General features: G+C 38.5%; 3 protein-coding genes across 3 annotated transcripts; 2 read left to right on the top strand and 1 right to left on the bottom strand.

The window, feature by feature from the left end:
• The first annotated feature begins 1,460 nt into the window (after positions 1 to 1,460).
• Positions 1,461 to 11,379, top strand: LOC114169512 (short-chain dehydrogenase/reductase 2-like). The gene is made up of 5 exons (XM_028054693.2): positions 1,461 to 1,479; positions 7,834 to 7,973; positions 9,534 to 9,792; positions 10,079 to 10,273; positions 10,766 to 11,379. The coding sequence occupies exons 1-5, from the start codon at positions 1,468 to 1,470 to the stop codon at positions 11,159 to 11,161; spliced, it is 1,002 nt and encodes a 333-aa protein (XP_027910494.2). The 5' UTR covers positions 1,461 to 1,467; the 3' UTR covers positions 11,162 to 11,379.
• LOC146888367 (uncharacterized) lies at positions 4,946 to 6,013 on the bottom strand. Its single transcript, XM_085669751.1, has one exon. The coding sequence runs from the start codon at positions 6,011 to 6,013 to the stop codon at positions 4,946 to 4,948; it is 1,068 nt and encodes a 355-aa protein (XP_085525877.1).
• Positions 11,380 to 13,898: 2,519 nt separating the features above from the next.
• On the top strand, positions 13,899 to 15,361 carry LOC146888366 (uncharacterized). Its single transcript, XM_085670075.1, has 4 exons — positions 13,899 to 13,964; positions 14,013 to 14,353; positions 14,438 to 14,589; positions 14,742 to 15,361. The coding sequence occupies exons 1-4, from the start codon at positions 13,899 to 13,901 to the stop codon at positions 15,359 to 15,361; spliced, it is 1,179 nt and encodes a 392-aa protein (XP_085526201.1).
• Positions 15,362 to 23,006: the final 7,645 nt, after the last annotated feature.

Raw genomic sequence — 23,006 nt, 5'->3', positions numbered from 1 at the left:
TTAATTCACATGGATTGGAGTAAGAAATCTCTACTGTAGTCCGTTCTGTCCATGCCACATCGTATTAGAGCTGTCAAAATGGGTAACCTGGCTAGACCCACCATGGGTTAATCACATAGTGAGCCAACCCAACGCAACTCACTTATTAGTGAGCCAAAAAAATTCGAACCCGGTCTGGCCCACCACAGGCTGATGGGTTAAATGGGTTAGCTCACGAGCTCACTTAATTAAAAAAAATACAATTATTTATTTATTTTTAGTTAAAACTAAATTATAATTCTAATTAAAATCTAAACAAATTTCAATACAATCCAAATACAAACCGAAATCACAAAAATACAAATTATCTATGTGTTGGCTAAAAAAAACAATCTAAGCTAAGCCAAATGCAAAGCTCAACTTAATAAAAAACATTTGTGTGACTCTTTATTTGCAGGTTGGTGAGTAAATCCAGCTCACCACGGGTTCAATCTAGGTGAGTCAGATTCTAAGTGAGCCAAGTCAAAAATGAACCTGTATTAAAATTTGTACAAAAATTTCAACCCAACTTCGCCCAAACCCGTGGTGGGTCGGGTTGACTCGCGGGTTCTAACCCATTTTGACAACTTTAGGGAACATGCACAACATACAAAAGCTAAAAAACAACGACCTAATGTTGAAGGACAAAAATGTCTTTTAACTTTTGTATTGAACCTCGGAGTAAAATACGTTAAGTCGTTTAATTAAAACTATTATATTATAAGAGATTATGTCAAGATGACTAAAGAGACTTATTGTATATTTCGTAAACATTCCAATAAAAAATAAGAAAATGATATTTTTATAACTAAATTTTGACAATTTTCTCTTATAATATGATGTGACATCTTCTAAGTTGTTTTAGAATATAGAGAAATGAAAAAAAAAATAAAATATAGGAAGTGACTTAAAAGATATTATCTCATATTATAAGTAAAAGTTGTCGAAATTTAATTGTTAAAAAATTATTTTCCTAAAAAATAACAATATGAATGAGAATGATACCCAAAGAGACTTAAATAAAAAAAGTTTAAATTTATTAGGTTGAATTTACCATTTAATTAAATGCATCTAAAAGGAATGAATTGAATAACTAATATGTTATTATTATTTGATTCATAAATAATAATAAAATAATAGAAGCTTATTAATATCTTTTATAAAATAAATTAAAATATATTCAACGAATAGTTTTTAATTACATAAATAGAAAATATAGTTGAATTTGAAGAGAATACTCGAGTTTCGAGTAAAGATACTTTGGTGATAATTTAAGAATAAAGATATTATTGAAGTACCAAACACATTCTTCTTCTCATAGCTTCGCGAGAGGAAGAGAGATTCATGACTGCAGATGAGAAAGGCGAAAGAGAGAAGGAGAAGATGTTGTCACAGGAGGAGAGAAACTCCAGGACAGAAGCAAAATAGTGTGAAGAGCTGGGAGAGAAGATGCAAGGCAAGGTGAGAGAAAAACAAAAACTTTATTATGTTTCTGTATTGTAAAAATGTGTTACAGTAAAGGGGAAAAACCCAAAGGGGTTTTTATAGGAAAGGGAAAAAGGGGAACAACTAACCCTAGATTATTGATTTAATCAGTAATCAAACTAAGGGAAAAAGGGAGAAACCCTAAGGGGTTAGGGTTTCAATATCCTCCCCTCAAGCTGGATGGTGAATGCTCAACATCCCAAGCTTGTGAATGTTGATCTTGAAGTTGGTGCGGTGGAGAGCTTTCGTGAAGACGTCGGCGAGCTGGTCTTCAGAGCAGATGGGAAGAAGACGGAAGAGATTGTTCTGTAGCCGTTCACGAATCATATGACAGTCAATATTGATATGTTTCGTTCACTCGTGGAATGAGGGATTTTGAGCGATATGTTGAGCTGACTGATTATCGCAGTAGAGAACTAGTGGTGGATGAAGCTGAGTGCAAAGATCACGAAGAATATAACTGATCCATTGGATTTCACAAGAAGTGGTGGCTAGGGCTCTGTACTCGGCTTCAAAAGATGATTTGGAAACAGTGTTCTACTTCTTTGACCTCCAAGATATGAGCAAATTTCCTAAGAAAACACAGTAACCAGTGATGCTGCGACAGGTTTCAGGGTAAGTGGCCTAGTCAGAGTCATTGTAGCCCTTAATTTGTAGGTCATTCTCTTTAGGAAAAAATAGTCCACGACCAGGATCAACTTTAATGCATCTTAGGATATGTTGAGCAGCTGATGATAAGTAGTGGGTGTCTGAACAAATTGACTAAGGAGATGCACTGAGTAGTTGATATCAGGTCTAGAATTGGTGAGGTAAAGAAGTTTCCCTATTAGCCGTTTGTAGGAGTCAGCATTGCATGAGGGCTTGTTGGTGTCAAAGAGAGGTTTTATGTCACTCATGAGAGGAGTTTGGCAAGGTTTGTTGTTGACCATTCCTGTTTCATTTAATATGTCCAAGGTGTACTTCCTTTGGCACATATGGATCCCTTTTTTAGTTCTTGAGATTTCAAAACCCAGAAAGTATTTCAGCTTGCCCAAATCCTTGATTTTGAAAGTCTGATGCAATATACTCTTGGTTTTATTGATGATTTCCATAGAGTCCCCTGCTAGAATAATGTCCTCTACATACACAAGTAGAGCAGTGAAAGTACTAGTGGTTTTATATGTAAAAAGGGAATAATCAGAATTAGATTGAACAAAACCAAGATTTAAGAGAAAAGAAGACAACTTAGCAAACCATTGTCGATTGGCTTGCTTGAGGCCATACAAGGACTTGGTTAGGCGACAAACTTGACCTTGTTTGGTAAGTTTCAGTCCTGGTGGAGGTGTCATGTAGACCTCCTCATTTAGGTCTCCATGCAAGAAGGCATTATCAACATCAAGTTGATATATGTACTAGTCCCTTGCAGCAGCAAGTGCTAGAATGATCCTCATAGTCGTGAGCTTAGCCACAGGAGAGAAAGTGTCAAAGTAGTCCACTCCTTCAAGTTGAGAATATCCTTTTGCAACCAATCTAGCCTTGTGCCTTTCTATAGTTCCATCTGCATTATATTTGGTCTTGAAAATCCATTTGCACCCTATGGGCCTTTTTCCATCAGGGAGATCATTGAGATACAAAGTCTTGTTGTTCTCCAAAGCTTGGATATCTCTGTTCATGGCATCCATCCATTCAGTAATTTTATTGGCTTCTGTATAAGACTGCGGTTCATGATTGGCAGTGATAGTAAGAGTGTAGTTGAGATGTTCCTTAGACAAACCATCATAAGATACAACAGAATTAATAGGATAAGCAGTTTTATAGCTATTTTTAAGTTGACTTGTATGTTTAGATTGGCAGGAATTATTAATAATAAAGGAACCATTAACCTGGTAATCGTTTAGGTATTGAGGAAGCTTTTTGTTCCTTGTGGATCTTCTTAGATTCTGAATGTCTTCTTCTACCTCATTCTGTTGATAGGTTGAGCTGTTATTTTGATTGCCCTGATCATGAGCATATTGGTTCTCAATCTATGCAGGTTCAGTTTGTCCCTGATTAGAATCATTAATAACCCTGTCTTCATCAACATCAGTAATGCTTTCATCATCATCTTGATTTTCCTCTGCAGGATTGTTAAGATAGACATGGTCTTCCCTGGTATTAATTCGGGAATCATTCAAGAAATTTAGATATTGAGGTATAGTCTTCTCAGTAGTGTCATTATCCATAGAGCTGCAAGGAAAGATAGTTTCATAGAACAGAACATTTTTACTTATAAAAATCTCTCTGGTTTTTAAATCAAGAAGAATATATCCTTTTATTCCATTTTTGAAACCAATAAAAACACACTTCCTTGCCCTAGGATCAAGTTTACTTCTGTTAACATCAGAAGTAGAGGCAAAACTTAGACAACCAAAGGTTTTTAAATCAAGATAGGTAGGAGGTTTCTGGTAAAGCATTTCATAAGGAGATTTATCCTTTAAAATAGTAGAAGGCATTGTGTTTATTAGGTGAACAACATGGTTAACAACATAAGACCAGTAGCATTTAGGTAAATTGGATTGAAAAAGTAAACTTCTAGTAACATTTAAAAGATGCTGGTGTTTTCTTTCGACGACAGAGTTTTGTTGTGGAGTTCCCACACAACTCTTTTGATGAATAATGCCATATTTGTTATAGAGATCAATATACTCAAATTTTGGACCATTATCAGATCTTATGACCTTAATATCCTTCTTAAACTGATTTTTGATATAGATGACGAAATTTAACAAAAGATTTCTAGTTTCACCTTTAGAAGCATGAGAAAAATCCAAGTATGTTTAGAGTAATCATCTACCATAGTAAGAAAATATTTGTGCCCATGTATGGAAGGAATAGAAATAGGTCCCCATATGTCAACATGTATTAAATCAAAACAATCATCAGAATTAGTACTACTATTGGGGAAAGGCAGTTTGTGTTGCTTAGAATAATGGCAAATATCACATATGTTTGTACAAGAATTATGAACATAAGGAAAAATTCTACATATTTGTTTTAAAACATTATTACAAGGATGTCCCAGCCTGTAGTGCCAAACATTGATATTTTTCTTAGAGTAATTCACAATAGTATTAACGAAGGCATGATCTTGTAGAGGGGATGTATTTTCATCTAGGTAGTAAAGCCCATCTAAACTGCTAGCATGCCCAATCATCTTGGATGAATGGTTGTCCTGTATCTGACAGTGCTCACAAGAAAAAGTTAATTTGCAATTCAAATCCTTAATGAGAGTTTGAACAAATATTAGATTGAAAGAAAATTCAGGGATGTAAAGAACATTAAAAAGAACTAAAGAATCTGAAAATTTCTTAGTTTCAGCAAACTCAGCAACAACAGTGGAATTGTTAGGTAATTTCACAATAATGGGCTTGATTCTATAGAAAACAGAAAGTTGATTTAGGTCATAGGTTATATGGTTAGTGGCTCATGTATCAAGAATCCAAAGTTTACCTTGTTGATGTTTGTGGGTTGACGCATTATTGTTAAAGCTTTGGATGTGGCTAATAATGTGTTTTGACTCATCTTTGTCATCCAAAAGTTTCAGCACCCTTTGTATATGTTCAGCACTAAGGGAAGCGTTGACAGTACCTTCATCTGGGGCATGATCAGCAGATTTTTGAGACTCAAAACTGACATTAAGGTTGCACATCTGTTGTGTGCTTGTAGATTTATTGTTGGAAGAGTTTTTGTCCTGTTCTGTTCTTTGTTTATACCAAGGAGGATACCCATGCTTTGAATAGCATTCCTCTGCAGTGTGGTTCATCTTGTGGCAGTAGGTACATTGCTTTCCTTGATTAGGATTTCTGCCTCTGCCTCTTCCTTGTGTTCGAGATCCATTGCCTCTTCCCTGACCCCTCCAAGAACCTTGTTTTTGGCTTCTATAATTTCTGTCAGCAGTATTCATCAAGATTTTGTTCTCATTGGTCACAATTCCAGAACCATTGCCCTTCCTTTCTTGTTGCATGATAAGAGAAAAGACTTTGTTGATGTTAGGTAGGGGTTCCATGAGTAAAATTTGAGTTCTAACGCTGTTGTAGTTATCATTCAATCCCTTTAAGAAACAAATAACATGTTCAGTTTCCCTTTGTCTCAAGAAAACCTTGGTAAGGTCACAATCACAAGGTCTCCCACAGGTGCAGTTGGGCATTGGTCTCAAGAAATCCAACTCCTCCCACAGTTTCTTTAGTTCTGTAAAGAATTGACTTATGCTTCTATCTCCCTGTCTGATAGAGTGAATCTCTTGCAGCAGATCTGAAATTTGAAAGTAATCTCCTTGAGAGAATCTTTCTTTCAATTCGTCCCATAATTCCTTGGCAGAATCTATATACATCACACTTTCTGCAATATCTGGTGCAAGGGCTCTCATAATCCATGAGAGAATCAATACATTGCATCTTTCCCAAGCTTCATAATTTGGATCAGTGGGAAGAGGAGTTACAATGCTGCCATTAACGAATTTTAGCTTGTTCTTGGAAAGCAAGGCACGTTGCATGTTCCTGCTCCAAGAAACATAGTTAGTGTCATTTAGAACATTAGAAACTAGAACCAAACCTGGATTTTCCCGAGGATGTAGATAAAATGGGCTGGTGGGTATGAGGGATTGGTCAAGATCGAAGCTGTTGGCCTTTTGGCTGATGTTTTCTGGCTTTGTTTCTGGTTTTTCATCCATGATTCTTCGAAAAGATGCCAAGAAACACTTTCTTGGTAGAATGTAGAGGTTTGCGGAAGCATAACAGGTTTAAGAACCTGCTCTGGTACCATATTGAAGTGCCAAACACACTCTTCTTCTCATAGCTTCGTGAGAGGAAGAAAGATTCATGGCTGCAGATGAGAAAGGTGAAAGAGAGAAGGAGAAGATGCTGTCACGGGAGGAGAGAAACTCCAGGACAGAAGCAAAATAGTGTGAAGCGCTGGGAGAGAAAACGCAAGGCAAGGTGAGAGAAAAACGAAAACTTTTTTATGTTTCTGTATTGTAAAAATGTGTTACAGTAAAGGGGAAAAACCCAAAGGGGTTTTTATAGGAAAGGGAAAAAGGGGAACAACTAACCCTAGATTACTGATTTAATCAGTAATCAAATTAAGAAAAAAGGGAGAAACCTTAAGGGGTTAGGGTTTCAATAGATATATTTAAAAGTTAATTTTTATTGAGTGTTATTTTGGTTTTTATTTAATGTATTTATGAGGTTAAATTAAGTACATAGGCAATTAAAAAAATTAGAAGGAAAAGAGTTGTTGAAATATTAAAAAGTGTTCTAAAAGTTTCTTAGTTCTCTTAGTTAATTAAAGTTTGTTATAAACAATTAAATGATTCAAAGTCATCGCCCTGTGTTGACCTGTTTTGGTCATGAGTTCAGGTTGGTCTGTCTCGATCGTTAATTTGAGGTTGGTCCATCTCGATCGTCAGTTTGGGTTGATCCTTTTCAACTGTGAGTTTGGGTCGATCTTTGTTAACTGTGGGCCTGGATCAGTCCGTCTCAGATGTCAGTCTAGTTCGATCCTTCTTGGTTGTCGACTTGTCTCGACCTGAGGGTCAATCCAGCCAGTCTCAACTATCAACCGAACCCATTTTGTTTGTCAACCCGATTTGGCTTATCTTAGTCATCGGTTTTGGCCAACTCGTCTTGGCTAAGCATGGGCCGGTAGTCTCTATCATTCGTCCGGGTCAACCCTTCTTTGGGTCGATTTGTCTCTACTCATCTCAGCCCGTCCTAGTTGTCAAACCTATCTCGACCATGACTTAGACAACAAAACCTTAAATTAACTTTTGTAAACTTCTTTAGAAATTAGTTTGCAAAATATATTTAAAAATGTTTATAATTAGTTAGTAGTATAATATTTTTCTATAAAATTAATATTTAATAAAAACATTTTCATTATAAAGTAAAATATTTAGTATCTATTATTTTAAAATTAATTAGTTTTAATTATTAACTTGTACATAGTTATACAATTTTATTTATTTAATTCCTATATTTAAAATACTTTTTTAATATTTACACAATTTTTTAGTAGACAAAACTAGCATATTGTGCTATAAATATAATTGGTGTTATTTTTGTCGTACACAACGTTTAATATCAATAATATATGAATAATGAAAAAGAAACTTCGAATTTAATTAAAAAAATTCCAAATATACCACCTAGAATAAAGTATTAATAAAAATTAAAAAATATATATTGTAATTAGAAGATGAAGAACCAAACCACGCAGTAACTAAACAAAAATAATTAATTCAAGCAAAATCTAAATCAAACTATCTTCATTCTCTCTTCATGCTCCTCCACCTGATGAAGTTCCAATTGGACACAGCTACTGCATAGTCGCCAGAGCCCCACAGAGAGACAGAGACAGAGAGCAATGGGGAACAAAGAAAAAGCTAAGGAACGAAGAGAAAAGCGATTGCAAGAGATACGCTTTCAGATGACCGTTCCCTATTCTGATCATCAGAGGTTAATTTTTCCTTTTCTTTTCCTTGTTTTTCATTTTTAGTTTATTATTTTGCAATTCCCTTTCTCTTTTCTGTTTTAGATTTTGAAGCCCACAAATTTAGTAGCCACGCGAACTGACTTACGCTACTAGCTGACTTTATCTCTGCAAAATGAACCAGTTTTGTTTTTAGTTTTGATGTGCATTTTATTTGTTTCTTTTTATTGAACTGAAATGTTACTACAATTTTTTCTACATTCCTCCTAACCATTCTTCAAATGTTGAAAAACCAATTTACATCCAACCCAACTTTTGTTTTCGTAATTGTGTTTGTGCACCATGGATGGCGGCACCTTAATCTTGAGGGAAACCATGAAAAAGAAAAAACAGCAGTTACATGTGCTTTAGAGTAAGTTACAGCTACTACTCTGAAATTTTTTGAATTCACTAATTTCTCCTGCCTTTACTGTGGGATGTAATTGTGAGGTAGAAGAACATCATATAAAGAGAAATAACCCCACACATATTGTCTCAGGTTATGAGTTGGACGAAGTATCATGAGTGTGCACACTTTTCACTGTTACACTCCTTCCCCGGAACTTCTCTTGTGTTTTTCCTTGAAAGAACCTAACAAGTTGTTTCCCAACATTTTCTACCCTTATAGATAGCTTATAGATAGTGATAGATCTAAGACTCTAGATCAGTGGGAACAACTCATCTAAAAATTAATGAATATTATTATTTCATAATATGAGTTTGCATATTCTTATATCAGTATATGGTGATGTTGTCACTTGGTAGTGAAGTCAATAATATATGAATTTAAGGAGTGCAAAAGATAAAACTTAGTATATTTAGTTGTAATTTTGGGAAAATGAGGAGGTGTATCAGCCCACCGGCAAACATATATAGGTCTGCCACTGCTTACTCTGTCTACTTAATTGTTTGAAAACATTACATGAACTCCTTATGCATTACACTAACCCGTTACATATTAAAAAATATTACACTGAGCTCTATAAGGAAATTTGTTGTTCGTGCAAAAAATGAGAAAAGATAGTTCGTATAATTTCAGGAAATCTCTACTCTAAAGTGGTTTATGTAATTTACTCTGCTCTTTATCGTTTGATGATATAACTAGTCAATCCCACTAAATGGGGGCAGAACATACACCAATTAGTGTATTTCACTAATTAATAAAATCGGTGTTAGAAAACATGTGTTGATAGTGTTCCTGGGCAATAGTTACGAATACAGAAGTTGATTTCTTTTTTCAATGTTTTGGTACATGCCAATATGTGTAGATGACCTTTGCACTGACCCCTTCATCCATATCTTCATTTCCATGCACCTTCAGGCCAGTGAGGAGAAAAACTGGTGTTGAGCTTCAAGTGCAGGTCCAAATGTTAGATAAACGAACCTAGTCAGAGAGTGTTGCCACTTGGCTAGCATTTAACTCTTGGCACGTGTTTTTCACGACAAACTGTTGTTTTAGCCTTTAACCATCCATAGTTTACAGAATTACAGATATTCTTCTGATCTCCATAGCTTGTTCTAATTGTTGTTGATTTGAGGTTTCATAGGTGGTGGTCCAAGGAAACCGTTGCTGTTGTAACTGGTGGAAATAGAGGAATTGGGTTTGAGATTTGTAGACAACTTGCCGTTCATGGATTGACTGTTATACTGACCTCAAGAGACTCTAGTGCTGGTGTTGAATCGATTAAATCTTTGCAAGAAGGTGGTCTTAGTGTGGTTTATCATCAACTTGACGTAGTGGACCATTCATCCATCAACCAATTTGTGGAGTGGTTGCGGGAAAATTATGGTGGTTTAGATATTCTGGTCAGTTTCTAGCATGTGCTTTCAATATAGTTGGTCTTATTTTAACTAAATTAGCATGTTCTGTTGGGATCTATCCAACTGTTGCATCCCTTTTGATGATAACAAACAACCTGCGCTTCTCTTTACTATTGTATTATCAAATTATTTTTGTTTCAGATTTTGTTTGTTGTGGATCTAAATATGCAAAACATGGAATTAAACACGATAAGATGATTAAAATTGTACTCGCAGAATATGGTTTTACTCATTCTTATTTATGCTTCTAAACAATATGATTGACCTGTAGGTAAACAATGCTGGTGTTAATTTCAATCTTGGGTCTGATAACTCAGTGGAGAATGCTCATAAGGTTATTGAAACAAATTATTACGGCACCAAGAACATGATTGAAGCTATTATTCCATTGATGAAACCATCCCATGTCGGTGCTCGCATTGTAAATGTAAGCTCACGTCTTGGTCGGCTAAATGGAAGACGGAATGTAAGTAAAACTATTTATACTGTTTGCTGAAAAAGGATTTATTGATCTTAGATTCTTTCCCTTTCTAATACTCTCATGTCTTCTTCTTGGGGTTAAAAACTTCCCATGATTTTCACTTAGAACTGTTCATGTTCTGAAATACAAAATGCGCAATATTTTCCTTCTGGTATATTAATCAAGATTGCTCGCTGACATAAATTGCTTATTTGTTGTTTAAGTTGTTGGTTACGGTAGGTGAAGTGTGAATTGCATATCTTGGATAAAAATTCCAGTGATCAGACCCATACATCCTTCCTTAATAAAATGAAAAATACTTTGAATTGCTTGAATCCTTGTTGCAATCTTTAGTGATGTATTTGTAAACAACTTATTTAAAAACACAAAAATTGTGGTAAAATATTTCTCTTTTTATCTCTAAAGTTGTATTGGACCAATGCGCCCCGTATGACCTCTGCTAGATATAAATCTGATAACTTTTTGTTTGTGTGACAGAGAATCGGTAATGTAGCCTTAAGGGAGGAACTGAGTGATGTGGAATCCCTTTCAGATGAGGTTATTGACAGGACTGTATCTACTTTTCTACGACAAGTTGAGGATGGAACATGGAGTACAAGTGGTTGGCCTCAAGTGTATACTGATTACTCGGTGTCCAAACTTGCTGTTAATGCCTATACAAGGCTTATGGGAAGGAAGCTTTCTGAGAGAGCAGAAGGACAAAAGATTTATATTAACTGCTACTGCCCAGGTTGGGTGAAGACAGCTCTAACAGGTTATGCAGGGAATAACACTGTTGAGGAAGGAGCTGATACTGGAGTCTGGCTTGCCCTTCTTTCTGTCCAAACATTCATGGGAAAGTTTTTTGCTGAGAGACGGGAAATTAACTTTTAAGCTGTTGCTTCTTGGGATTACAAGAATTTAAGCACTTACTACACTCACCTTTGGAAATTTTCAAAGGAATAGAAATATAGAATTCTTCTGTTGGCATTAGCTTGTTAGCGGTTGAGTTACTACTTACCCATGTAAACCATTTTAGTTTTAAAACAAACTTAACAGATACACATTTCGATACATTTGGGCTTACTTAGAAAGCGCTTAGTATTTGGGCATTTCTTCCTGTACCTCTATAACCAAGGTTAAAACTCATTTTTGCGCTTATCTTCTTTCATGCACACCCCTCATCGCCATCTTTATAAACCTCCATCTCCTCTTCATAAACTCAAGATTATCTTGCATTTTTTATTTTGGATTCCGAATTATATAATTTGGAATACAAATTTTGCTATACAATTTATAATATAAAATAAAAATGTATTTAGATTACATAATTAGAAATATAAATTTTGCATACTATTCTTATTGTATTTTTGTGTAGTTCAAAATATATTTTTTATTTTGTATCTGTAAGGCCCCTTTTTGTCCTAATTTGACACTTCCATTCACTTCCAGAAACCAGTCGTCATCCCCTTTGCTCTCACAGGACGCTCTGCTAGGGTTTCTCCCCAAGCCTTCTCGAACTAGCTCCAAACCAGTTCCTACTCTACGTAAGTGTCCCTTTCTAGATCGTATGAGTTCCATTGCTTTTCCTTTATATTTCACAGTTAGGGTTTTGTATTAATCCGCCCCCTTTGTCCCGTGTACCTTCTGTTTTCAGCTCTTTAGTGCGTTCCTAGGGTTGAAGTGCTCGTTGTTGTGTCGTCAAGGCTTTCGTTAACCCTGTTTCCAGGTAGGGAAGCTAGAATCCACTCGTGTACTTCATTTTTTACTATTGTTTTACTGTTGTACTGAGGTCTTTGACTGATTTGAGGTTTTGAGTGCTTGAAATGCGTTTGGTGTGTTGTTCTGGTTTGGTGGGTACGACTGTTGTAGGAGAACAGTGGCGAGACCTGTTACTCTCGCCCAAGCGAGCCAGTGTCGCCTAGGCAAGATGAACAGGGACTCGCCTAGAACCATTTTTGTGCGAAAAGTCGCCCAGGCGACCAGCTCGACTTTTGAGCGAGCAAGTACCTCGCCCAGGCGAGAGGGGTCTCGCCTAAGCGAGATCCTGCGTGTGCTCCTGCCCCTTTTCGAGCCCTCGCCTAGGCGAAGGGGGACTCGCCTGAGCGAGCACGTCTCGCCTGAGCGAGGGTTTGGGCGAGACAGTGCTGTGTTTTGTTGTGTGTTTACTCTTGGATGATTGGCATTGTTTGGGTATGATTGCTATGATGAGATACATGTACATATGTGTGGATATATGCCTAATGGATTGCTATGTATGCGTGACATGATTCATAAATGGTGAATGATGGGTATTGTGGGAACTTGGCATGTGAAATGAATGAGTGGATTGGAACTAAAGTAACATGGTATTGATATGAGATGAGGCCCTAGACTCATGGGGTGGTGATGACTAGTGGTATGGATTCAAAATGTGATACGTAGGAGGAATTAATCCCAGGGGTTGGTATGAAATTGTAAATATGATTTAATGTTCTCGTATTGCTGATTTATGAATGTTGGTCCGTGTCAGCGTGTAATTCCTTGGGGTCTCTATGTGAGACCTCCGGGGTTGCGCTTCAGTAGTCGGGACGTAATTCCATGGCCCCTGTTAGTGGGTGCCCATGGTGGTGCCCCATCTGTATAACTAGGTAAGAATTCAAGGTAAGGATTGCATCCTGACACTCTAAGGAGCCAGTTAGTCTCACTTAGTGCGGACTGACCCCTGTGGTGAGAGTAGCAGGAGGATTGAAATTCATTAAAGGCTAACCTTGTGGTGAGGGAAATTGATTCAATGAAACACTTGTAACACATAGCTCGGGGGCAAGCAGCTCGGGGGTGAGCAGAGGTATCCACCACAAGTGCAAGCGTCCGCTGAATCCGACCAAGTTATATATATCCGGATGAGTCGAGTCGAGTCGTAGTGTATTGTTTGGAAGGTAGTAACATGCTTGTGTGATGTATGTATGTTGGACTGTGAAAATGTATCTGAATCCATTGATGAAATGATTTTATGCTCTAGCTTACCCTACTTTTGTTGTTGTGTGTTCTGTTGTGTGGTACTCTCTTTTGCGATGATCATCAACTTGTTGGTATGAGCAGAGACGAGGAACACTCGTGGACAACAGGGAGATGGTAATTCCGTTACATAGTCCGCGTGGATTGGACTTTAGTTTTTGTTGGGCTTTTCGTTAGGGCTATGGCCCATGTATTCGTTGTTCTTGGATTTATATACTTTTAGTCAAACCGTTATCCTGTTATTGTTGGCATCTTGGTGTGCCTAGTTTTGTAAGGGTGGTGTTAAGCACCCTAGGAATGCGTTGTTATGCTATTTATGTGTGGCGTTTCTTTTAATTACGCGTATCAATTAAATGGGACGTTACATTTATGGTATCAGAGCGGTCATTCCTTAGGTCTGTGGACTTGGATTGTCCGCTTAGCTTTCTCTGTGTGTCTCTGAGAGTTTAGGTAAAATCCTATCTTACCGAGCCTAACCAAGTGATTTTCTCTATTCCAGTGAGCTATGGCACCTCACCGTAGGGACGCTCAATCCTCCCAAGGCGACGCACCGAACATCGTGAGAGCTATAGAAGCCATGGTATCGGCTATGGCGCAGCAGAGTACTGCGATGATGTAGCAGCATGAGGCATCCATGCAGCGACAGGCGGCGTCGCTTGAGCAGCAGCAGGTGGTGATGCAGCAGATGGAAGTTGCAAGAGTAGCTGCTGAGGATGCTCATCTGCAGTATATGGAGGCCCTCTGCTAGTTAGAGGAGAACAGGGCAGCTGCCCCTGTGTTTGGTCCTAAACCACGACCTGCAGTCAAGGAGTGGAGTTTGAAGGACTTTCTGAAGCACCACCCGACGAAGTTTGACGGCAAGACTAGTCCTGACGTCGCAGACCAATGGTTAAAGGATCTGGAGCGCATCTATGATGCGAAGATGTGCCCTACGGAGAACAGGTTGGCGTTCTCTGTGTACATGCTCACGGGGGAGGCGGAGCATTGGTGGATCAACACCAAATCCATCCTGGAGGAGAGGGATGAGCCAGTGACATGGGAGGCCTTCAGAGAGAGATTCCTCTCAGAGTACTTCCCAGACAGCATCCGGTACGCCAAGGAGGTGGAGTTCCTCTAGTTGACCCAGGGAGGGAAGACTGTGACAGAATATGCTGAGAGGTTCAAGCATCTCAGCCGCTTCTACACCCTACCGCTTGATGAGGAGTGGAGATGCCGTAAGTTCGAGAGCGGTCTCCGCGGTGATATCCGCTTGATGGTGGCTCCTTTGTCCATCAAGGATTTTGCCGCTCTGGTGGAGAAAGCCATGGTGATGGAGAAGATGAAACGTGAGGTGGAAAGCCAGCGCCCACAGCAGCCATAGTCGCCTTAGAGGATCGGTGGACCGTCTGGGTCCAAGCCCAGGCATGAGGAGCGGAGAGGACCATATGACAGACCACACCATCAGCCTCAGGGGTCTAGGAGCTTTTCTCCTCAACAGGGCTGAGTTCAGTGCTACATTTGTGGAGGCCCTCACCTGAGGAGTGCTTGTCCACGCATGGAGGGTTACCGCAGGTGCAACAACTATGGCAAGGAAGGCCACTTTGGGAAGGATTGCCCCAACCTTCTAGGGCAGCAACACGCCCTCCAGTTCAGACTCCCCATCAGCACCAAAGGAGGGACAGAGGCAACAGGCCTCAGGCGACCGACAGGGTGTATGCTATGTCAGGAGCTGAGGCATCAGGCTCAGGTAACTTGGTTATGAGTAGTTGCATGATAGTTGATACTTCTTGTTGTGTGTTGTATGATTCTGGAGCGACACACTCCTTTGTGTCAAATGCATGTGTGGAACGGTTAGGTATGCCGGTGCGCGAGTTGCAGTGTGAGCTTGCAGTGTCTACTCCGGCGTCAGGCTTGGTCAAGACATCGTCCTTATGTGCTAGGTGTCCAATGGAGGTGGAGGGACGCAGGTACAAGGTGAACCCAATATGTCTGTCTCTACAAGAGTTGGAGGTAATCTTAGGAATGGATTGGCTCTCTGCCAATCGCGTTCTCACAGATTGTCGAGAGAAGAAGCTGCTTTTTCCCGACGCGGAGGAGCCTGAGTTGGTGTCTTCTTAGCGTGTTATGAAGGGACTACATGACGGCGCGCAGTGTTACATGATCTTCACACATCTCGAGGTGGAGAAAGGAGACGCGACATCAGTGATACCGGTCGTGCAAGATTTTTGAGATGTATTCCCGGAGGAGGTGCCAGGATTGCCTCCAGTAGAGAAGTGGAGTTTTCTATAGATCTAGTACCCGGGACAGGCCCGGTGTCGATGGCCCCATATCGCATGGCTCCGGCAGAATTGGTCGAACTTAAGAAGCAAATAGAGGAACTGATGGCGAAGCAGTTTATCCGGCCCAACACTTCGCCTTGGAGAGCGCCAGTGCTATTGGTAAAGAAGAAGGATGAGAGTTCGCGTCTGTGTGTGGACTACAAGCAATTGAACAAGATGACTATCAAGAACAAGTATCCGCTCCCGAGAATTGATGACTTGATGGATCAGTTGTATTCTCGAAGATAGATCTGCGATCGGGTTATCATCAGATTTTGGTGAATGCTGATGATGTACAAAAGACGGCCTTCAGGTCCAGGTACGGCCACTATGAGTATGTGGTTATGCCGTTTGGTGTGACCAACGCTCCGGCGGTGTTCATGGACTACATGAATAGGATCTTCCAGCCTTTCCTAGATAATTTTGTCGTAGTCTTCATAGACGACATCCTTATCTATTCCATGACTCAAGAGGAGCATGCAGAACACCTAAGGTTGGTGCTAGGTGTTTTGAGAGAGAAGCAGTTGTATGCCAAGTTGTCTAAGTGGAGTTCTGGATGGATGAGGTTGAGTTTTTGGGGCATGTGATATCTGCCCAAGGGATTGCAGTGGACCCAACAAAGGTCGAGGCAGTGGTAAAGTGGGAAAGTCCTAAGTCGGCCACAAAGATCAGTAGCTTTGTGGGGTTAGCGGGCTACTATAGGAGGTTCATAGAGGGATTCTCCAAGATAATGGCACCTCTGACTTTGCTTACCCGGAAGGACCAACCTTTCACTTGGACGGACGGGTGTGAAGAGAGTTTTCGAGAGCTTAAACGGAGGTTGACTAGTGCCCCCATATTGGTAATTCTGGACATTGGGAAACCGTTTGAGGTCTACTACGACGCGTCTCATCTCGGGCTTGGTTGTGTCTTGATACAAGAAAAGAAGGCAATGGCGTATGCTTCAAGACAGCTTAAGGTGCATGAGCGTAATTACCCCACTCATGACCTAGAGTTGGCAGCGATAGTCTTTGCCTTGAAGATCTAGAGGCACTATCTCTATGGTGCTCAGTTCCGCGTGTTCAGCGACCATAAGAGCCTCAAGTATTTGTTTTACCAGAAGGAGCTGAACATGAGGCAGAGAAGATGGATGAAATTCCTGAAGGACTACGACTTCGAGCTCCTATACCACCCAGGGAAGGCGAATGTAGTGGCAGATGCCCTGAGTAGAAAAATAGTGCATATTGCATACCTTATGATTAAGGAGGTGGAACTACTAGAGAAGTTCAGAGAAATGAGGCTACAGGTAGAGTTGGGGTCCGAGTCCATTAGGTGTAGTACCCTTACTATATTTATGGACTTCTTGGACTCAATCAGGGAGAGGTAGTTATTGGACGCCGGTTTGAACAAGGTTAGAGAACAACTTGGGTCGGATGAAGCCAGAGACTTCGCTTTGGGTGATGATGGCATCCTGAGGTTCCAAGGCAGGGTGTGCATACCTAATGACGTCGAGGTAAAACGGTTGATCCTTGAGGAGGGGCATAAGAGTCGTCTTAGTCTTCATCTTGGCATGACTAAGATGTACCAAGATCTCAAGGAAAACTTCTGGTGGCAGGGAATGAAAAAGGATGTGGCACAGTTTGTATCAGCCTGTCTGACTTGTCAGAAGGCGAAGGTGGGGCACCAGAGGCTCGAGGGAATTCTACAGCCTTTGGAGATACCCGTGTGGAAATGGGACATCATCTCCATGGACTTTGTGACTCATCTGCCACGGACTTTTAGATGACATGATACCATCTAGGTGATAGTGGATCGATTGACCAAGAGTGCCCACTTCTTGGCGATGAACTTGAGGATGTCCATGGCAAAGTTGGCCCAGCTGTACATTAAGGAGATTGTGAGATTGCATGGAGTACCTTCGAGCATAGTTTCCGACAGAGATCCATGTTTTACATCCCGGTTCTGGCAAACCTTACAGGAGGCTTTTGGGACCAAGTTGACTATGAGCTCGGCCTACCATCCCCAGACTGATGGTCAATCAGAAAGGACCATTCAGTCACTTGAGGACTTACTACGGACGTGTATATTGGATCACCTAGGGGCTTGGGATGAGGTGTTGCCCTTAATCGAGTTTACCTACAACAACAGCTTTCATGCGAGCATTGGCATGGCGCCGTACGAGGCTCTTTATGGCAGGAGGTGTGGGACTCCTCTCTGTTGGTATCAGGATGGAGAGGCAATATTGGTTGGACCAGAATTGTTAGAACAGACCACTAAGAAAGTGAGGATGGTGAGGTACAGGATGCAGGCTTCTCATAGTAGGCAAAAGACCTATGCAGACCGTAGGAGGAGACCTCTGGAGTTCGCGGCTGGTGATCATGTATTCCTGAGGGTGACCCGAACCACGGGCGTGGGGAGGGCTCTCCCCTCAAGGAAGCTTTCGCCCAAGTTCCTTGGCCCCTATCAGATCACGAGGAGGTTTGGGCCGGTGGCTTACGAGATAGCCTTACCCCTGCAGTTGGCAAATCTTTATCCAGTGTTTCATGTCTCGTAGCTAAGGAAGTATGTGTTTGACCCGGCTCATGTGTTGGAAGCCGAGGATATTCAGATCAGGGAAGATCTCACAGTGGAGGTACCACCAATCGGTTTAGAGGACAGCAAGGTTGAGGAGCGCCGAGGTAAAGCTGTTAGCCTGGTTAAAGTCATCTGGGATCAGAGGACATGTGACTCTGTTTCCAGGTAGGGAAGCTAAAACCTTTTTGACCAAATTAGACCAAATTAGACCGAATCAATCCTGGTCAATTGTCGACCAAGTCGACCAAACCTTTTTTCATCTTGAACAATAAAGAATTACACAAATTGTGGAATTTCACTTTCCTTCTTTTTTTAGTAATTTCAAATTCTACTATTTTAGTTATTTAAAAGACCTACTTAAAATTCCTCAATTTCAATTTCCTTTAAATTTTCTCATCCAAACAAGTCATTTTATTTCAAAGAAATTGAAATTCTCCAAATAAATGAATTACTTCTTAAATTGTCTCATCCAAATAGACCATAAAGATATTTTTATTTATTACAAATTTTACCTACAAATATACGTGGTACAATCTTTTGTCATTCTTATTATAGGACATTGTGATGGTAATCCTTACTTTATATTTTATTTCACTTTTGTCCTTCTTAATTTTCTTTTATTTAATATACTTTTATTTTTCTTAGTTTCATTACGTGACACATTAGCATAATTTTCTCCTTCCTCAGTAATAATGATGTCATAAAAAACATTGTATCAACATGTGTCATCGTTGTAAGACCCAGGAAATTCATACAATTAATAATTAATAAAGTACAAGTAATTGTGGGTTGAGAATAACCTAAGAGAATTTCTTGACAAGTATTATATAAGAAATAGTATTAGCTCAAGTGGTTGATAGTACTTAGTTTTGTTGAGAAGATTTGGGTTCGAGTCTTGATGTGTCATTAGTGTGATATTTTAATTGTGTTTTATTTTACCAATATATTATGAGTGCGGAAGCATGGTTTAAGGTTGTATGTATGTGTGAATTAACATGAATCATGTGATAGTTTGTTGGTGTGCATGTGTTTGATGGGTAGAAAGGATGTGGGTTCGAATCTTGGCTAGAGTGAATATTATCCTTATGTTTTACTATTTTGCTAAGTGGTGAAATGATCTAGAAACTGTAGAAATTCTCTGGAAATCAGAAAGGTAGAAGTTTAGGTGTAGTAATGGCTATTAAACTTTAAATTTAAATTAATTTCTTTTTTTATAATTTTTTTATTTATTTTGGGCTAAATTGGTGAGAGGGAGAGGAGTGAGTGAGAAAACAAAGAGTCATAGTGTGTGGCTAGTGAGTTTTGAGAAATTGCAATCCAAAAAGGGAATTAGAGTGGAGGCAAGGAGGGGAGCTTTGGAAAACAAGGAAGAATTCATTTAGAATTGTTTGAAGCCAAAACACCAGGTAAGGGGAGCTAACCTTATATTATGATTTTGTTTGATTTTTGTTCGTTGGCATTGAAAAATAATTGGATGGAGAAGAATTGTGAAAAATCAATGTTCGTGGTGTCTTGAAATTGAGGTTCAAGGTCTTGTATTTCACGATGGATTTGATGTGCTATTTGGATAATTACTTAGTTGGGTGGGGGATTTTGTTTAGACGGGTTCCAATTTGTGCTATTGAGTTTTGGGTTTCCTTTCCAATTACATATTGCTCATAATAAAAGAAAATTGGTGGGACTGTTAGACATAAATAACATATATTTTGTTTATGTTTCGTTTGTTTTTTTTTTTTGCCAGTTGAAATTTTGATTGAAATTATAAAGATCATCATGGTTAGGTATGATCATGATAAAATAAATATCAAAGCTTTTGAGTTCGATTTTGCATCAGTAGGTACAATTTCTTTTTTTAAAATTATTGTATTATAATCTGGAATTAAGAAGAAATTGCAGTTAGTAATGGATGGAAATCATAAGAATATGTAAAAATATATAAAAGCCTGATAGTTTTGGAAATTGGTTTAGTCTCTCCGTAATTTTACGAATAATTGGCATTGGTGGATGTGGAAATATTTGATTTCCTGTATATGTTGCATAGCGAGTTAGTATAGATTTGGGATGTTGGTATCAATTAGCGTAATATATATAATATGAATATTCTATAAGATATTATTTATTTATTTTACTCACAGGTCTAATGTAGTACTATGCCATGTTGGTTTCTTATTATTATATTAAGTTCATGGATGTTAAAAAGCATGAGTTGATTCTTATAAAGTGGCAAAAGCATTATGCTGGAAATATTTTTTTTAGTTTGGCTAAAAAGGTTTTATATATTTAGTCTTTGTTTTTACTATGATTTATGAATTGGTAGTTGAATTTTATATAAAAGTTATACGTGGTTGATGTGTGCAAGAGGTGATGATGTAAATTGGGGCTTGATAAATGATATAGATATCAATTAGTTATATTATGTTAGTATATTCTGGACGTGAGGTTTTAGGAAAAGAAAAAAAAGGGAAAAATGGATTGTTGTGAATAAAGTTTAATGACGAAGATGAAATCCTTTTATGGGTTAGTTGTAGTTTTGATTTTTTATATACTTTTAACGTTAATTAAATAAGGATTGGGTGGGGAATAAAATGTTGGGGTTGTGGATCGTGAAACTATTTTTTTGTAGTAATAATATTAGAATAATATATCAGAAAAACAGAGGCAAGTTATGGTTTCAATGGTTCACTTTAGTATACCAAAGTGGAGTCTTAGAATTATGCCTTGGAAGTTGCGGTGAGTGTGTGTTCTTTGAGTGGCCATGCATATAAATTTCTTTTTTCATTTTTGCCGCGGGTCCCAATGGTGATTAATATGCATTAAAGTGTTAATATGGTATTCTTGATATGCGTGTTGCTTATAACTTTTGCAATGCCTAATAAACAATGGCATATATTGTTTTACATGATAAGTTACGTGAATTCAAGTTTGAATTCATGGTCCACTTTAATCACATGTATATTATAGGTATTAATATAATGGTAAGAAAATCATGATTGGTTGTTTTGTTTTAATTCATATGTGAAATGTATATTATTAACCAAAACTCAAGTGAGGTTATGGATTTAAATTTGTGAATGTATAAGTGTTTGTTTATGTTATGAATATCATTTGTGAGGGGGCAATGGGAATTGAATGGAAGTGCTTGTACATTCCATTGGGTGTTTTAAGGTGTGCACATGGTGATTGGGGTATGCCAAAATCTGTTTAGGAATGGTACAACCAGCCAATTTACGCTACTAGAGTAGTGTCTGGTGGTGCGGGTTAGATCGCTAGGCGGTCTGCAGCCCAATTTTGTCTGGCGGCGCTTAGGCAGCGCCAGGCGACAGTGCAGGGGTAGGGGTTCGTTGCAAATGGATTTGCATGGATGAGCTTGATGACTTGGTCATGGATATGCTGGATTAGTTACGAGCGGGGAGGTTTGTAACGGAGATTTGAGATGCGTGATTGATGCAGGCGGGGAGGTCCGTATCTATTGTACTCTTGTGTGGGGATACGAGCGGGGAGGTTCGTATGTTCCGTGCTCACACTTGAGGCTACTATGAGCGGGGAGGTTCATAGTAGGTGTTCATGCATGTTGGACTACGAGCGGGCAGGTTCGTAGAGTTGGACTACGGGCGGAGAGGTCTGTAGAGTTGGACCACGAGCGGGTAGGTTCGTGGAAGCATGATAATCCCTAAGGACCAAGGTTGTGAATGGATCTTTCTCATATAGGTTATGAGATTAGGGTGTAATGTTATAAAGAAGTCAATAAACTAAAAAAATTGGCTAAGATAGATTGGGTAAGGCTTAATGTTTATTATTTTATTGTTTGTATTATTTTTCTTTCTCAGCTCACCCTTTCTGTTTGTGTGTTTGTGTTTGGCGATGATCACGTGACTTGTCACGTGGGAGCAAATGTGAATCCATGTGAGAACGCCGATGCATAGTAACAGAGCGGGGCAGACGATGGGGGATTTTTCTCTATGTTTTATTTCATGCATTTTGTAATAAATTTTATGACGTTTTTTCTCTATTATGAACATGTAATAAATATGGAGTAGTGTGATTGAACTACAACGAGATAAGTTTTAAATTTTCCCATGCTTGGGAACTTTATATAATGTTTTAATTCCAATTTTTTTTTTTATGATATATGCTTTATCTAGTAATATCCATCTAGGGTGTTACAATCATGAAGGATTAAAATTAAAATGTAGTATGTTTATAGGACCACATTGAAAAAGGAACACATTGAAAAAGGATCTTACTTATAGGGACTAAAATATAAAAAGAAAATCTTAATCTTTCTTATATTTTAGAAGGTTATGTATGATTGCTTGAAGAAGTTGAATATTAAAAGGAGCATAAATGATTAGTTAAAGAAAATATGTTAGCTTTATAAATGAGTTTGTAAAGTCACTTTTGAATATCTTCTTTATCCTCTACTGAAATATATAATACGCATATAAAGTAATTTTTTATTTTTCCACGTATTCTTTAAGTACTACCTCTAATTATAACTAAAGAAGTTGTTTATAAGATTACATGTATAACTTTGATGAAAAGATATACAAATATTATTGCAAGAATACTACATAGAGTAAATATTTTACAACGAAATAACCCTCTGGCCTTAAAATTATTTGACAAGAATGCATTCAAATTAGTTGATATTTCATGCAAAATCTTTAGTTGATTTTGTATGCAAACGTTCTATTTGTAGGTGTCTTGAAAAATATCATTGTGAGTAGCATGTTGATCTTCTGTTTCGTGACAAAGCTCTAGCAAGAATAGATACCTTTTAACGTATAGGATCTCTACTACAAACTTCTTGTGTTTTGCAATATCTTGTATTATGAACATGTGTTCCTTGTACTAAAAGGTCTATTTTAAACATAACAATGACAAAAGATTGG

The sequence above is a fragment of the Vigna unguiculata genome, chromosome 2 (assembly GCF_037176805.1).
Source record: "Vigna unguiculata cultivar grain cowpea cultivar isolate G323 ecotype 2 chromosome 2, ASM3717680v1, whole genome shotgun sequence".
NCBI lineage: Eukaryota > Viridiplantae > Streptophyta > Magnoliopsida > Fabales > Fabaceae > Vigna > Vigna unguiculata.
Note: the sequence above shows the minus strand (reverse complement) of the source record. Positions and strands in the feature narration are given on the sequence as shown.

Excerpts from the sequence above, each read along its gene's own strand:
- LOC146888366 (XM_085670075.1), top strand. The coding sequence starts at position 13,899 with ATGCAGCGACAGGCGGCGTCGCTTGAGCAGCAGCAGGTGGTGATGCAG. Across the intron at positions 13,965-14,012 it reads AGCAGATGGAAGTTGCAAGA|TTAGAGGAGAACAGGGCAGC; the intron begins GTAGCTGCTGAG and ends GCCCTCTGCTAG. Across the intron at positions 14,354-14,437 it reads TACTTCCCAGACAGCATCCG|CCGCTTCTACACCCTACCGC; the intron begins GTACGCCAAGGA and ends CAAGCATCTCAG.
- LOC114169512 (XM_028054693.2), top strand. Across the intron at positions 9,793-10,078 it reads ATGGTGGTTTAGATATTCTG|GTAAACAATGCTGGTGTTAA; the intron begins GTCAGTTTCTAG and ends ATTGACCTGTAG. Across the intron at positions 10,274-10,765 it reads GGCTAAATGGAAGACGGAAT|AGAATCGGTAATGTAGCCTT; the intron begins GTAAGTAAAACT and ends TTTGTGTGACAG.
- LOC146888367 (XM_085669751.1), bottom strand. The coding sequence starts at position 6,013 with ATGCAACGTGCCTTGCTTTCCAAGAACAAGCTAAAATTCGTTAATGGC.